The sequence below is a fragment of the Schistocerca nitens genome, chromosome 2 (assembly GCF_023898315.1).
Source record: "Schistocerca nitens isolate TAMUIC-IGC-003100 chromosome 2, iqSchNite1.1, whole genome shotgun sequence".
Taxonomy (NCBI): domain Eukaryota; kingdom Metazoa; phylum Arthropoda; class Insecta; order Orthoptera; family Acrididae; genus Schistocerca; species Schistocerca nitens.
This window is the reverse complement of record NC_064615.1, coordinates 703074151-703092475: the sequence shown is the minus strand read 5'-3', so window position 1 is coordinate 703092475 and position 18325 is coordinate 703074151. Positions and strand designations below refer to the sequence as shown.

Genomic DNA, 18325 nt, shown 5'->3' with positions numbered 1-18325 from the left:
CAGCTATCCAAACTGTTACGCCTGATATGCTACAGAAAGTGTGGAACGAGTTGGAGTATCGGGTTGATATTGCTCGTGTGTCTGAAGGGGGCCATATTGAACATCTCTGAACTTGTTTTTCAGTGAAAAAAAAAACCTTTTTAAATACTCTTTGTAATGATGTATAACAGAAGGTTATATTATGTTTCTTTCATTAAATACACATTTTTAAAGTTGTGGTATTCTTTTTGAATCACCCTGTATATAGTTATACCACAAACTGGGGCTACTTTTTGGCGGATTTTAGTATTTTCTTTGTTTTCTGAAAAGGTTTAGTGCATTAAATGACTAAACGTAAGTTAGTTTGATAGGCTTAACCTTCCTCTTTTAGCATAAGAAAGGGATTTTGTTCTGTAAATGTTCCTTGCCAAGTCAACCCCACTTGATTTCGTCCCAATTTTATCCCATCGGTTGGGGTTACATTGGGACAAGTCATTTTTCAGGCTGCAGTCAATACATAAAAATAACTGTCCTAATTTCAGACTGTCAACTCTTTATTTGGTCCAGTATTGGCTCCACCTCAATGACATAAAAGTAGTTAGTAACACAGAAATTTAAAATATATATAGATTTAACTCATTAACACGTTTAAGAAACTGTGAACATATACAAAACCATGAAAAAAATTGCAAATCAAAAAATAAAAAACATCTGATAAAATTCAGTCCATTTCATACAGTCCTAACTCCTTTACGTAAAAAATACCCCGACGACCAACTTGCTCAGGCGGGCTGTTGATTTGGATAACGTCTTCTGCAGCTTATTCTAGAACATGTTCTTTCTTGGGTAACTTCCACTAGTTTCCACATTTTCCCAAGGTGGACACTGTAGAACCCATTATTGTTCCTTTTGCGACTCGTCCTGGATACAGTCTACTTCCGTATGTGGCAATTATATACATCCCCTCACACACATCTCTGTTTGGTTCCCATGGGACATAACGAAGCAGATCTGTGCAGACTCTTCACTCTTCGTCCTCATCCAGAACATCCATGGTTAGGCCTACACAGTCATCTGATGCTGTATAAGGTACAGAAGACGAGCTCTCATCATGTCACTGTCTGTATCCCCTTCGTTTATTATTATCTTTGTCAGGTGAGGAGAACTATGTGCAGTTTTACTTTTTCCTCTTGAAGTGGTTGGCTCGTTCATCCTGCCACCAAGAACGTCTTCTGCAGAAATGCTCTTTCCTGCAGGAACATTTACCCTTCTATGCCTCACCGTTTGACGCTTCTGAGTTGCTACATTTCTCTTCTGCACAAGGTGATCCATAAAGGTGTCACTGATGAATGAAGTGAGTTTTGTTTCCTGGGCCATTGTGAATGATGGAAACCTATACAGCACTATTTGGGCATTCAAGGGGTAGATGCCAGCTTTCCGGAAACCTGCTTTCAAGTTATCCCCTCTCGAGGTCACGCATTTCCACAGCTTCTTAAGCAAGGTGGGGAATTGGTTCTTGGGGACAGAGCTGCACCTGCTGCCCACTTACGTCTCTTTCCAGTTCCCAAGGATCTTCCGCCATTCTGCTTTCAAAGGTCGAAAGCACGCGACATCAAGTGGTTGCAGAAGATGGGTTGCATTCGGTGGCAATGCAACGAATTTTATGCTGTACTCTTTACACAGCCGCAGCACTTCAAGATTGATATGCAAATTCGGGCTGTCACCTATAATAAGCTTAACATCATCTTGTCGTTTCAAAATAGGTGGGAGTAACTGGATAAACCAATCCTCAAGCACTCACTGTCAAACCATCCACTTTTGGTTCTGTTATACCTATCCCTGGTGGCCCATTTTCCGTCCATGTATCCCACAATCTTTTGGTCTTGTAATTTATGTAAAGGGGGGCGAGTGTTCTCACTACATTACCGCATACCATTAAGGAAGTGCATGCTTTTGATGAGTTCCATATTTTTTTGGGTACTTTGCTCCCCTTTTAGTAATTATTTTTGAACACCCTGGATCACCAACCAAATCAGTTTCGTCATAGTTACACTTATTCTCAGGGGGAAACACTTTCCGTCTCTTTCTGCAAATTGTCAAAGAATGCATTCACAATTTCTTCGTCGTTTGCTGCTGTTGCATGAGAAATGTTTTTTGCAGCCCTGTGTATCAAAATAGCTTTGTGCCTTTGCATAAATTGCCTTGCCCAGTCTATTCCAGGAAAGTTGTTTTTAAACCTGGCTTCCTTCCTGCCGCATCTGTTAAAGTAAGCCTTTACCGTATCGGAGGTCGAATGTCCACATGGGGAACCCAAAACTTGATAAAGCTATTGCATGGGAAACAAACTGCTCCTCTTCTGACTCTGTATATACACAATGCCTGCCAACTGTTTCCCAATGCCTTTACTTTTTTAGTAGAAGTGTGTTCTTTGGAATGCCGTACTTTTGAGACGCCTTCCGGTACGTCAGGATTTTCGCTTTAATTGCATTAAACAACCTCCTGGAGACTTTCCTCGGTATAATTTCTGTATACCCTTGACTCAAGGGCCCGTTTATATTTCTGAACCATCATTTGATGGTTCCTACAACAAAAGATATAATCAAAATCAGATAAAACGTATCTATGGGTTAAGTTTGGGACAGTTCCAAAGTTTCCGCCTGAAAATCTCATAAGTGACAAACGCAGCCAAACTAGATACTACTTATAGTATGTTTTATTCTATATTCACAGAAATTGTAGCTAAAGCATGTACGATTTGTTATATTTACCTGTCTATCGTGGTCCAACGGTCGTTCCAATTGCGTATGTGAAAGTTTGCAGCGAGCTTAAAAGTAACAAGTCAAAAATGACACGAATAAAGGTTGTATCTGGAAATTTCTGGAGACGGCCAGTAGATGACAGCAATGAACAATGACTGTTGAGGCCTCAGAAGCAACAATGTATCTCACAAGTTGCGGCGCCGGGAAATTTAAAACGAAATTGCCACTGTCCTAATTTTACCCCACCAGTCCCAAAGTAGACCTAGTTTAAGGTACTGATAGAAAAACTATTTTGCGGGACTCTAGATGGGATATATTGCATTAAATTTTGGATTTTATCAAACAGTAATCCATTTGAGGTGCAGTGAACTATGAAGTACATCATTGTCGATTGTGAGGCTGTAGCCGTTACTCATGCTTCTGACATCTGTTGATCTTATGGTGGGTCAGATTTACGTGTGCCATAGGTCCACATTGCGTATTCACGAAAAAGTCTCACTGATTTCTTTGATATTCACTTAAATGTGAGATCGAACCGCTGTGCTTTTGGTCCATATGGTTCTCAGCTGCTCATTTGTGTTCTAGTCAAGTGAATGTGTAGGTAGACAGTACTACTTGAATGTAATAATTTCCACAAACGGCAGTTTGTGTTTCGAGTTGGTTGTTTACTTTTCAGGAATTGGCTTACACGTGTGGTGTCAACATGAACTCTGTTTTAAGTGCTAACGGAAAAGAAAATTACCAGGAAACATTAGCTGCGAAGGAACTAGGGCCACCCAGACCAGATCTGTTTACTGAGAAAATGACGAAATCAAATAAGCATGACTAAAAGCGAACATTTAACAAAACAGTGTATAATAAGAGTAAGTTGTTGTGTGGGTGCAACATAAGAATGTCTGATTTTCAGCACAGAAATTAATTTGTTAACTAATACATATGTTACGGATCTTGTACATTTGTCTGAAAAAATGAAAAAAGCACGAAAACTCTCACTTACACAAAAATGTGAAACGGAGAGTAGGGAAAGGTTAATTATTATTTTGTTCTTCCCTTAAACTGTACCGTACTTAATTATGTACAAAACAACAAAATTCCAGAAAAACAATTTTTTTTCACTACTACTACTACTACTGTTTATTATTATTACTATTATTATTATTATTATTATTATTGGCAGTGGCTGTAGCTGTATAAATATATTGGTTAGCATAACTGTTATACAGCAGACACACTTACTTTCGTGCTTTCTTATTTATCAGAATCTAAAAATTTGTGAACAACCAGTATGTATAGTCACAAGCCACCACTGTAGAGAGGTCTTAGTATGAGTAGATAAAGTTTTGATAAGGAATTCATGCACTGAAATGTACCATGTAGATGGAAAATAAGTTTCGAAATCGAATCACTTTCACAGTATACACACAGAGGAGACAATGAGTTCTGACCTGTGTGCTCTGTGTAAGTTGGTCCATGTGGTGCCCAAGCTATCTGTTGCACAATGTGTGTCTGTGATTCATGCTTTCACACACACAGTCCACAAACCCCAGTGTGCAAACACTATCCTCGGTCCAAACAAGGAGCTCCTCAGTCAATTCCCCTAGACGTGAGTGTAACAGGTTCTCGTAGCCATTGTGGCAGTTTAATGAAAATGGAATGTGAAAGACTGAGGTAATCGAGGAAAAATTCTTGATACCTGTGTTTTGCAGCTTTACCATTATGTATCCTGTTGTGAAATAGGAGATATGAAAGTGATCCGATCTTCGAGTGTATTTTGTACCCAAATGGTGCATTTCTGGAGTTGGGTGCTCTATCAAAATTTATCCACTAAGTCCCCTCCACAATTCCTGGAAGCCTGTAACAGCAGTTGTGAATCATCCTGTATAAAAAGTCAGCTGGTTTTATTTATTTATTTATTTATTATCATCCCAATGATCACATTTGTGATATAGGATTTGTCAGGGTACATTTTAACAACTATATAATATCTTTACAAAATTTGTATCTGTGCTGAATTCATATTAATCTATCTTATGTTTAATACAATATACAACTAATAAGTGTTTTTATAACATAATTTACTATGCACTGATGTAATTTCATTTGTCACATTAACTTAAACATATATTTTATACAGTTACGCAGAGATATTCACTTATGCTGTAATAGCATTTGTCAAGCATGTGGTTCTTTAGAACAGTTTTAAATTTATCCTCATTTTCAGGCTCTTTGATATGTTTCTGGTAGTGCATTAAAAAGTTTGATGCCTTGATTACATACATGTTTCTGGCTTCGGGTCCTTGTTACAGCTTGTATGTGGAGATCTTTACATTGCCGTGTGTCGTAATTATGGAAGTCTGTATTGGTTTTCATTTTGTCCTGATTTCTTTTGATCACCAACAGACATTTCAGAATGTATAATGATGGAATTGTTAAAATTTTCAATGCTTTAAAAAGGGGTCTACAATGTGTTTGAGGTGGGTGGGTTATGAGTGTCTGAACAATGTATATATTGCTTTTATAATATAGATGTTTCTGCAATTTTTCAGATTTAACAGATGAACAAGTGAACAGAAAAGTGGAATTATGCAATGAATTGCTTGAAGTTGCTGATGTCCTGGAACCAGGGATGTCACGCTTGAGGGGTATACTGCTGTATGAGCTACAAGCTGCCATGGTGGTCCAAGCTAAGAGAGACTTCAATGCTGACAAAATCACAAAGTCTGCAGCTCAGGTACATACAGCACATACCATATGTTTACCACTAAATTATCATAATAAGTTGTTTTTGGAGTCATTTTTGGCCTAAAGAGACCCTTGTAGAACAGAACCTATTGTTCTGCTTGACACTCCAGAACTAATGCCTAAAATATGAAATTATATCTGTCTTCATGTGTTTATATTTCAAAGAAACACCATCATTTGGTATTCCAAATTTAATATTGTATTGTCATGGTATAGCTTTATTTAAACAATAGCAGTGCTCAGGGATGAGTACAGTGTGGAGTTACTTACACAAACCATGCTTGGCCAGGAATCGTGTGATGATGCGAAGCACTCTTTGGTAAATAACAAAGAGAAACTGGCTGTGAAGACTGGTGTGAAACAATCACTAGCATAATGAACAAGTTCATATGAATTCACCAATAAGCCAAAACCTGAGATGTACAGAAATTATATAAATAGACAAGCAAATGAGGCAAGATGTTGATGCCCTAACAGGTGGTTATTAAAAAGCCGGTCTCTTTGTTGCACTTTACCTTTCAAAAACTCCTCTTTATCCCATGGATGGCTGTGACTGTGGGAGCGATGTATTCTATGGTGCTGGAATGGACAGTCTGATGTAGCACTACCCCAGAATGAGGCATCATTGTTGAAAATGTAAATTGTGATCGCAGTGTCCTACTTCTGCTATCACATGTTATCTTTGTCATATGTGGCACTCTCACAATTTCTTTTAAGGATGTAAAGTGTACAGTTATTTTGCAATATTCCAGTTTTCCCCATGGAGTCTTCTTCACATTTTAATACCCCTTCAGTCAGTTTAGTTTCACGTCATGGACTGTAAGATCTAGGAGTTGTTTCTCTTTTTTTAAGTTTTTGTTTTTTAGTAGAAACATGGTTACCACATACTTGATGAGTTTCCACATTCATCTATGGTCTTTCATAAGTGCAGATCCATAGCCACTGTAAATTTCTTGAAGGTAATAATTTTTCTGTGTAGGATGTGGTGCAGGAGGAAACGGTACATGATAGCAACCACAATGAGAGTTATGCACATCAATAATAACTACAGACAGAAATATCCCACATGTAAAGTCCATATGTAAAATGGAAAACACGCAACCCTAGTGCTGATTTTACCACTGTGCCAGTATACATAACACATTAAAATACATTAGTGTAACTATCAAAGTGAAAACATGCCATATGACTACCTCTGACTCCGTCTGAAGTAAATGCATATTTCTCCCAATCAAGCAGAGTTGTTTTATGAAGCAGAACTTTACCAAAACAATCTCTAAATCCACTCATTGTTTTCATCATTTTCTCCATTATCTGTGGAAATTAGTGCACCCTCCGCCCCACCCCCAAGAAAAACACACACACACACACACACACACCATGTCACTATGTCTGCTCACCTTAGTTATGATTTCACAACAGAAACAATGCAATCTTGAAAATAATACAGTACTGACTATAATGCTTTGAATAGGCTTTAAAGCAGGGATGACAATGAAACAACTGTTTCCCCAATTGTATAAAGGAAAGAGGGGTACAGGTCACCATGTACAATCCATCATGGCTACCGAGAAAGCAGTGTTAGTGCTGGTGACAGCAATCATGGTTGTCAACTCACAACTCTTCCTTACCACACAATACATATTTGGAACGTGTTCGTCTTCTACAGCCTGCCCTATTCGCTGAAGGTAGTTGATACATTATTCGTGAACTCTTCATGCTCTTCTAGAGATCACCTTGCTTTTTGAGAGCACTGGAAGAAAAATTTTTCAGTTAATGTTGGTCAATGAGGACTGGAAGCATTCTCAAATTGGTCTGAATAATGTATCATTCCTGATTTACTCAGACCACATGTAGCATGTCTGTCTCAGTGCTTCAGGCAAAAGGATTTATTCAGTCCCATAAATCACCAATGCTTTCTTTAGGGCAATGTGTTGAATACAGTTGGAATTAATACTGACAAAAGTATTGTTTGCAGCTTAGAAGCAGCACATGTACCAAAGGGCACTCATACAGTATAAGCCATAAAGACAAAGGGAGTCTTACAAAGAAAAAGGGTGGGCCTCAAATCTTCTGAAACTTAAAAGAAAAAGAAAATATCAGTAGTTGAATTATTTGTATCATACACATGTACATATCAGAATCTGAATCAATAAAATGGGCTTGCAGGTACCATAAATAGGGATCAATGGATACATGCTGTATGAGACTCCATGTGTCTAATTACTAGGTACCCACATAGACAATTATTTGACGTGGCACCAGCACCTGAATAAGTTATCCAATAAGCTCAGTTGTGGCTAATTTGTTCTTATAAGGGGAACTCTCTACCTCACCCCTCTCAGATTTAGTGGTAAAATGGTCCAGTGGATTGTCATTCAAAAACTGATCACAGATCAAGCATGAAAACAGGAAGAAAGTGTACTGAACTGTGAAAAGAGAAGCAAAATCGAAACAGTGAATGGTTCAAGCTCACAATGTGCTACATTCAGCGAGTCTGAATTGCCACGGCATCGTGGTTATGTGATCATGGTGTTGTATAGTATGCCAATTTCCAAGACTACATCAATGACCAAACCGATAGCTCATAATTTTGTGAGATGGGGTGTGGAAGATAATTTTGAGAGGAGGGGGGGGGGGGCAAAAGGGGGCATGAGGGAGATTTGAACACAGATCTCCTGCTGTGTAGTCTATCACCATGGCCACACAACCACAACACCATGAGTCTTGCAACTCGCTTGATGTTGCACATCTTGAGCTTGGATGGTTTACTGTCTCTCCTCTTCTTCTTCCTCTTCTTTTTCATGGTTCAGTAGACCCTCTTCCTGTTTTCTTCCTTGATCTGTGTTCAGTTTTTGGTGGGCTGCCCACTGGGCCATTTTACCACTAAATCTGAGAGGGGTGATGGGGAGTTTCCTTTGTTAGAAATGTGCCTCACTATGTTCACCTGCTGATGGGATGATTTGCATAATCTTCTGGGACAATGCATTTAAGATCAATAGGGTATTTACCATATAGAAATGTGTGCCAAGAATATTTTGTAAAGCAAAAGTCTCTTCAGAAAGTTAGGAGTTCTCGCACATGTCTGTCAACCAACATTCTCCCTAATGGTAATTCTGGTTAATAACAGGAGTTAATTTAAGAGGAATGCCCTAGCCCGACAATGTTAAATTTAGTGACTTGGCTTCCCTGTATTTCAGTAACCACTGTACCCATTGACATGAAACTTTTACAGGACATTAAACTTTATGTTCTGAGTCTACTGAACGAAAATCATTACACTTCAGCCACTGCTTTCGAGAACACCATTTTTTGATTACATGGTTGAAATGTTGTGTACTTTTTCTGTATGTTATCCTAAATAATTTTAATTATACATAACATTATGTTCTTTTGTAAGTTCGGTAGACTCAGGATATGTATGTTATTAGTACCTGAAAATTTGAATATTCTACTCAAAGTGGTTTCTGAGATTTAGGGAAAAATGCAACAGAAAATGTAAATTTTCAGGAACGGCTTCTAAAGTTTCAGAGCACTGTAACTCACTTAACATATGCTTAATTTTTTATTTTTAGACATTCAGAAGCACCCTGCACCATACTGTATATCATCCTCTATATCTTCTTCCAAGTTTTTTCTTCTTTTCTTCTTTCTGGACTCCTTGGTGGCCAACTGTGCTGCATACTCTGCTTTATCAATGCAAACCTTGTCCATCCGTTCAAGTTCTCTGATGCAGTTTGCTGCAGGATTAATTCCCATATGCTGTAGCACTTTCGTCCTACCAGTGTTGCCATCATTAAAAGCAATAACAGCATCACTGACCTCCACTTTAGTGTCTTCATTCCAACAAAAACATTTTTTGGTAAGTGAGTCTATATAAGATTATTGAACAACTCATTGGGATTTTGAGTCTGACCATGTAGACACTTCTTCAGTAATTCAGGATTTGCCAAGTCTCTGTAAATAGGTTTTATGATATCCATGACTGATGCTGGGGTGGAGTGTTTATGGCAGTGTGAACTCTTTGAGTACTGGGTATTGCAGTAATTGCACCATTAATTGGTGTACTAGTTTTTCATCAGTTGACAGTCTGTGGAAGAAGGTAGCCCATACTGCCTGCTTCATTTTCAACAAATCCTCAGTATTATTTCTAATGGGCATCCCATAATACTGCTGTAGTTCATCGATCATTTTGTCTGTGAGCCTGCCTCTTATGGTTTTACCATCAGAAAGTTTATTGTCTCTCAAACTTTATTTCAGCTTCCTCAACCTGGTGCCCATTCTCTTCTGGCCATGACCTTTATAACACAGCAATCCACAGCCTTCTATATATATATATATATATATATATATATATATATATATATATATATATATATATATATATATATATATATATATATATAACAGAGGGAAACATTCCACGTGGAATGACATCTCTGCCCAAACTCTTTGCCTTTACAAATGTCTGCTTGTGTCTGTGTATATGCGGATGGATATGTGTGTGTGTGCGAGTGTATACCCGTCCTTTTTTCCCCCTAAGGTAAGTCTTTCCGCTCCCGGGATTGGAATGACTCCTTACCCTCTCCCTTAAAACCCACTTCCTTTCATCTTTCCCTCTCCTTCCCTCTTTCCTGACGAAGCAACCGTTTGTTGCGAAAGCTAGAATTTTGTGTATGTTTGTGTTTGTTTGTGTGTCTATCGACCTGCCAGCGCTTTTGTTTGGTAAGTCTCATCACTTTCTTTCTTTATATATATATATATATATATATATATATATATATATATATATATATATATATATATATATATATATATATAAACAGTTTTATTAGATCTTGAAGTATGCACGTAAAAATGTTAACATTTTCAACCGGTGTAGATTATATTTAAAAAAATAAAATAAAATAGTTCCCATATGAGTTTATAAGAGACATATAAATCATTTTATTCATAAAATTGCAAATTTTATAATGAAATAAAAATCTGAAAATGTGAAAAAAAATTCTGTTCTAACTCCCCTTAAGATGAACCATGTAATTCAACCCACAATATTAGAGTTAAAAATAATTTCTATGAATCCCAATCTAGAGTTTGGAATGTGAGTTTTATGTTCTGGTGCAAAAGTTAATAAGAGGTTGCTGGTAGAGATCAGGCAAGAGACTGAAAAATCTCCAAAAATTCAATAACAGAGTAGAAGAATACTTTATTAGCCACTCTTTTTACTATTTATCAGAACATTGGGACTCAGGCCTGTAAATTCTGATGAGCTGTAGTGGTTGCATTAAACAGATCTTGACCTTGCCAGTATGTAGACAGCGAATAATATTCTGTCATAAGTAACATAAATGCCTTATTTTAAATATTAGGTAAAAACAGCATCTGAGTAGTTTAAGAGCCAGAGCAGTGGCATTTTTCAAAGTAAAGGCATTTCTATTTCTCATAATAATTAATGTGAGTCAATTAGTGCTGGACATAATTTGTTGTTAGTATACCTTACAGAAGAAGCCTGAACACTCTGCATAACTTGACTTATTTCACATGATTTACAGAGCATGATCTGTGAATGATTAAATGACTGAATGAACACACAGGGACATCTATACAGATGCAATATTGTATTATCGCAAAATTAGTATAGGAAATGAAGGACACCATTATACACAAAAAAGTGATGCAAAACAGTAGTGCCTTTGTTATTAAGAAGTACAAAGCAATGTTCCTTTGGACAAGTATGCATGTTCAAAGCCCTGCAGTGACTATAGCCATCAATAAACACAATATTCAGTTGTATGTTGGAATGAGAGCAGTGAAACTTTGTTTCAGATTGGGACTCAAACCCAGATTGCCTGCTGCACAAGAGTGGTCAGCTTAACTGCTTTACATACATATGTTGTACATACTTGGCCATGCAAGCACAATTCTGCCCAGACCAGATATTTTGCCATTGATGTGTCATGACCTGCATTTGTATGTTATGTATATTCCTGTCTAGGAAGGCTATATTTATTGACAGTCAGGGGCCTGGAATTGGTGAATAAATATGAAACAGCAGTGCCTTGTTATTAAGAAGTACAAAGCAATGTTCTTTTGGATACACATGCATGTCCAAAGGAACATTGCTTCATTCCTCATTGTATGAGTGCGGGTTGTGACAAGGATGATGACATACGGAAGTTTTGGTCTGGTTGGGATTTGTGCTCAAATGGCCGAAGCAGTTAAGGTAACTGCTCGTCCGAAGTGGGAAATCGAGGTTCGAGTTCCAGTCTGGCACAAAGCTTCATTGTCATCATTCCAGTATACAGAAAAAGGTGGTTCATATGCACCACTACTAATAGATTTCCTGTGCAAAAAACAAAGTCAGAGGCCCTAGTGCTTATTAAGAGATGTACAACAAAATTGAATCTGCAAACAAGTTAAAAGTACTGACACTGTTGCAAATACCCTTAATTTCAAGCTGTTGGAGACTGTGTTAATAAGATTATTTCTTCCTCTCTGGAGGAATATTTGAAACACTGTACTTAACTATTAGTGACTTTTCTTTGTGAGTAAAATGTAACAGAATTCACTCAGACTTTTTATGGTAATTGAGGGAATATGAGGGCAAGGTATAAAGCTCTCAATCTGGCACAGCATGTACATTTGACAGCAATGAAATTTTGGTTTGGTATGTTGGTACATATTAAGTCACATATCAGCTTCATCTGCAGAATAGTCTTGTTTGAATTAAATAAGCTTACTCTGAGAGATGAAATCTTCTCAGGTTATCTGCACAGTTGTGACATCATCTTATTGCTTTGTCACAACATTTCAACAAATTTCCCTTGTTACATTCAGGCAAAGTGTTGGGCGCATGTCTAGTTTGTTCCTTTATAGCTGCTGCACTGCAGGGTCATTGGCCAAGGGCCCAATGGGAGGGTCAGTCATGTGCGTCCAGAGGAGATGTTGTGGCCGGTGGTGGGGAGGCCGTCTGGCAGGGTGGTTAAGGCCATAGGTGTCTGCAAGGGGGACAAGAGAGACCATATACCCCTCCTGGAATCTGGCTACAGATTTTATATTCATTACTGAATTCTCTCATATTTCTAGCAATCATTGTCTGCAACTCCACTAAACTGCAGATTTAACTTTGACCATCTGCATGATTCTGGTTTTCTCATTGTCATTCCATTTATGCAAAATTATTTCATTACTTGCTGTGACTGCAGTTTCGGTGCTGATGTGCAATCGTGATGGATATGAACCTTTACACAGTGATGCAGAAATAATGTCTTGCTCATTTAGGCCTCACTGAGCTGCAGGAAGGAACCGGTCTCTCTCCAGGGCACAAAGATTCCATCGCAAATTCCCAACACATAAATGTGGCAGCAGTATACATTCCAGTGATCTTTCCTAAATTCCCATAAGGAACTCCCTCCCCTTTCAGTACTTTACCATTGATCTGTGGAAAAAGAAACCTATGATGCCTTGTTGAGTTGCATTCAGTTTTACACAGCAGCTATTGTAGCACACTCAAAAGAACACAGCCATGCTATATTGTAGGTGTTTACATTTGTACTTAATCTCAAGGGGAAAAATACCATTCTCTGCACAAAAATAGAGGGAAATAGGTATGAAATTTCAAAGTTAAGAAAATGCACTTTTCAGAATATGGACCTTCTCGAAGTCTGTGTGAATGCCTTGCTAGATGCAGTCACAGAACTATGAACTCTTCCATTCCAGTTGGTATGGTGCACAATATTGTGAGAAACTGGTGTGACAAGGATTACTTTTGTTCAGTGTTAGGTGGCTAAAAGTTGATAACACTTACCAACTGGAGGACAGTTTTGGGATGTTTCTCATAGTTATCTAGTGGTATACTGACCCTGGGCTACACTTTACCTAAGCAACCCAAAATCAACATAGCTCTCGAAACACATTTTCTAAACAGCTTCAGTATTAGAAAAGGACTGATTGCTGCTCACCATATAGCAAAGATGCTGAGTCGCAGACAGGCACAACAAAAAGACTATTAAACATGGAAGCTTTTGGCCAGAAGGCCTTCTTCTTGAACAGACAATGAAAACACACACAAATGCAGCTCACACACAACGTGACCACTGACTCTGGCTGCCGAGGCCAGCCAGTCTGAAGTGCTTGAGGTGTGATAATATGAAAGGATGTTGGAAAATAGGTGAATTAACAAGATAAGAAATGAGGTTATTTTCTTCAGAATTGGTGAGGATAACTGCATGTAGAAGATACTGACAAGAAAGGACAGGATGATGAAACATGTTTGACATAGAGGGCAAAATCTGTAAGGGATGAGTAGAGATTGGAATACATCCAACAAATAATGAGGAATTTTGGTGGATGTGCTACTCTGAGATGAACAATTTGGCACATAAGAGGAAGTCATGGCTGGTTACATCAAACCAGTCATAAGACTGATGTCCCAAATCAAAAATCAATTTTGATTGTAAAATGATATACACAATGACTATATACTATCTGATCAACAGTGGACATTATATGGGATGTGTCCACCCTTTGCCTTTAATAGAGGAATGGCAGCCCATTCTTCCTTGAGGGCTGCAACAAGAGAAGCTAAACCCATATCTCCATAGCCACTTCCTCTACAAATTATCTGATTGTCTATGAGGATTGTTCAGCAAGTAAAGCAAAACATATTTTTCTTTTTTCAGAAAGTAGGTTGGTTTTATTCAGGATTCCAGTACACCATATTATTCCCTGCTCTTTTGACGACAAAACCCTATTTTTCAATATAATCTCCATTAAATGTGACAGGATTATGCCACATTACTTGGAGAACCTGTACGCCTACATGGTACCACTCTACTGGTCGACATCAGAGCCAATGTCTTGCTGCATCAGTAGCCTTCCTGTCATCCACATACTGCCTCACGTGCAGCACATCCTTTATTGTGCCAAACAGATGCAAGTTGGAAGTTGGAAGGTGCTAGATCTGGGCTGTCGGCAGATGAGGAAGAACAGTTCAATGAAGTTTAGTGAGCTGCTCTTCAGTGCACAGACTTGTGTGAGGCCTTGCTTTGTTACAGAGAAAAAGAAGTTCATTAGAATTTTTGTGGTGATGAACATGCTGGAGCCATTTCCTCGATTTCCTAAGGGTAGCGCAATACACTTGATGATTGCATCTTGAGGGAGGACATCAAACAGAACCCTCCCTTCTGAGTCCCAGAAGACAGTTCATTAGAATTTTTGTGGTGATGAACATGCTGGAGCCATTTCCTCGATTTCCTAAGGGTAGCGCAATACACTTGATGATTGCATCTTGAGGGAGGACATCAAACAGAACCCTCCCTTCTGAGTCCCAGAAGACAGTCACCATGACTTTACCAACTGAGGGTGCAGCTTTGAACTTTTTCTTTGGAGGAGAGGTGTTGCGGCACTACTCCTTGAATTGCCATTTTATTTTTTGTTCAAACTGATGAACCCATGTTCTGGTGACCTGCGATGATGCTCAACAAAAAATTGTCACAATCAGACTTTTAACACCCAAGCAACTCTGCACAAATGGTACCACATTGCTCTTTATGGTCTTCTGTTAGGTGGGAAGGAACCCAACAGGCCCACATCTTTGAGCACCCCAACTTGTGGATGAGGTTGTCGGCACTACCAAAAGGGACATACAATTGAGTAGCAAGGTGTTTGATTTTGATTCTGTTGATCACCTCAAATGAGAGTATCTGCATGTTCAAACACTGCATGTGTCACAGCTGTGTGCAGCTGTCCACACATGAGAAATCAGACAGGATTGCATGATCTTGTTGCAATGATGATGGGTGCCTCACCCAATGACTCACAGTGTTTTCCTTCACTGGCAGGTCTCCATAGACATTCTGCAAGTGCCTATGAATATCTATGGTGATCTGGTTTCCCAGGTCAGTGACAGCACTCTGTTTCGAACGCATCTCTGTTACTGTTTTTCATTTAAGATTTTATGCTTTTAATAGGAGATTAACAGCAGTGATAAGTTTACGTTTTCCAAGTAGCAACATTCCTGTTAAGTTTGCAAGTTTAAATTTAGTTCAAGTAAGCACGTATAGTTTGTAGTAGTTTAATGATGGTGTGCCATTACTATAGTTCTTAACAGCTGTTTCACTTTGATGATGTATATGTTGTCTCATTCTGCATCTTTAAAGGTTCATCATCATGATAGACTCTATGGAACGTGATGAATAAGAGAATACAGAGATTAGATGAATGATCAAAGGTTATTCTGTGATACTGTTGGTATTAATGGTGGTAATGTATTAGTATATGAGAATAAGAGTACTTTTGTAGAAGCTGAGTAATACAAGGTCCTTTATAGAACATTCCATCAACATATAGTGATATCAACCTCTGTGTGAGACTTGAGTGTCTCTGGATGGTGCAGTGTGGGTGATGTTTGGACAGAGTGAGAGGAAAGACAGCTCATTCTATACTAGTATTCGTTGCAGATGTATGTAAAGTTGTTCTTGAAAATAAAGTGTACATTATGCTATCCCTGTTGTGTATGATTGGAAATAGTTCCTACTGTACTGTGGCCAACTCTTCCTACATTGATGACTCTATGTCTGTTGTGAAATGCACAATAAATTTGCTACATCGTATTATTCCACTCCATTTTATTACATTGCAACAATGTGGTCATTACACAATCCATCAGCCATCATACTGCACCTGGAGTACAGTACCAACACGACTTCAGTGTAGGATAGTGGTGCCCCAAGGCAGCAGTAGGAAATCAGCAGGCTGCTTAACTTGTGGAGGTGATGCCTGAAATGCCCCTCTAGGTGCTGGAGTGCAAGGGATTCCAGCACCTGCTGCCTTTGAGCACTACTATCCTAGCTCTATCCTACCCACAGTGTTCCTCCTTGTCAACCCCTCACGGCCCTCAGACCCTGCCTAACAGACCTCTTCACTTTGCTACAGCCCCTAGGCTCCATTTCAACAACCCACTAAATACAGAGTCAAAATAAGCCCAGAACACTGTTGTTAACCTTTCCACAAAAATCCCCAGCCCCGCAGAAGTTTTGTTTGTCCTTCCTGACTCAATATTGATCCTCCTCTCAATTAAATTTGACACATTTCTGTAATTTATGCTGCTTTATGTTTTGTCTTGACTTGCTGAAAAGGTATATTTGACATGGTGCCAATCTGACAATGGTCCATTAATGTCTGTATGAAAATTAATTCCAATTTAATGTTTTGTATATGTGTTTACTTTTCATTTGTAGTTTGCTAAGACTGTAACTTGACTTCTGTTTTTTTATTGCTCTTAGGAAATCATGGGAGAAGCAATGACTCTGTTGCAAGATGCAACAAAAATTCTCCAGTCAGAGCCTGACATGACAAAATTACTTGAAGAAAAATTGGAAGCCCTTGCTACAGAGTTAAATGATGACTGAAATCCAATTTTATTTATTTAATAACTTAGAAACTAGGATAGGCAATAATATTTATGCAATAAAATGTTCTGTCTGTGATGATAGTTTCATGAAGTGTTGCTTTATTTGTATATCTTTTTATATACAGTATACAAAAAGAATAATGTAGTATGGATGGAACCTACTATATAAAATATCTTATAAGTAAAGTATACTTTCAAATCTACAATCAACTTTGAAGCATTAATTGAAAAGTACAAAGAAAATTTATTGTATGATTTAATAAAAATGTTGTTATGAATACATTCCTTTACCTGTCGTGTTTTCATATTTACAAAACTATTTTCACAAGCCATTCAAGTAAACAGTACATCCATTACAATAGCCTAAGTGTGTTTAATACTTTTAGGATGTAACACTTTGTTACACCAAGGAAACAAAAAATTTAGAACGGAAAATCCAGGATGGAATGTAACAATATTATGAAAAGAAAAGTTGCCACTCACCATATAGCAGAGATGCTGAGTCACAGATAGGCACAACAAAAAGACTGCCACAAAGAAAGCTTTCAGCCAGCAAGACCTTCATCAGACACACACACACACACACACACACACACACACACACACACACACACACACACATATGCAAGGCGGAGGGCCAGGAGGTTGGAGGGGGTGGGGAGGGGGGGTGGGGGTTAGTCAAAAAGGAGAGAAGTAAAAAGACTGGGTGGAATGAGGGCTCTGTAGTACTGGAATGGGAACAGGGAAGGGGTTGGATGAGTGAGGACGACGATTTCCGAAGGTTGGGGCCAGGAGGCTTGTGCGAACGTAGGATATATCGCAGGGAAAGTTCCCACCTGCACAGTTCAGAAAAGCTGGTGTTGGTGAGAAAGATCCATATGGCACAGGCTGTGAAGCAGCCATTGAAATGAAGGATGTCATGTTGGACAGCGTACTCAGCAACGGGGTGGTCCACCAGTCGTGATCTACAAGCTAGGCTGCAACCACTGTGCTACATTCTATGTGGGCATGACAACCAACAAGCTGTCTGTCTGCATGAATAGCCACTGACAAACTGTGGCCAAGAAACAAGTGGATCTCCCACTTCCTTTTCGTAGTATTAAAACAAAAAATCTAGTTTTTTTAATAGTGAGAAGCTTCACTGATACATTATAGCATACTTCCAAAACCAGTCGTCTTAGAAATCAACTTTCCGATATCACCAGAAGCAAACAGTACTATCACTTTATTAGAATCAAAAAATTTCTGGAGTACCTGGTGTTCATGAAGCTGTTCTTTTTAATCAAATCAGTCAACTGTGAGGAGTAACTAGGTTAACATCAAACTGTAGTATCATGCCTCATAGTACAAACATAATTATATTATATAATTAACACAGGTAAGATAACAATGCAACAGGTATGTGATATATTAATAACAACATATCAGCTAA

General features: G+C 38.4%; 1 protein-coding gene across 1 annotated transcript in view; it reads left to right on the top strand.

The window, feature by feature from the left end:
- Positions 1-17123, top strand: part of LOC126235273 (SET domain-containing protein SmydA-8) — a 217393-nt gene extending 200270 nt beyond the window's left edge. Inside the window, exons 5-6 of the mRNA XM_049944002.1 lie at positions 5285-5469; positions 16766-17123. Of these exons, the coding sequence (XP_049799959.1) occupies positions 5285-5469; positions 16766-16891 (311 nt within the window). The 3' untranslated portion in view covers positions 16892-17123. The remainder of the gene's footprint in view (positions 1-5284; positions 5470-16765) is intronic.
- The last annotated feature ends 1202 nt before the right edge of the window (positions 17124-18325 follow it).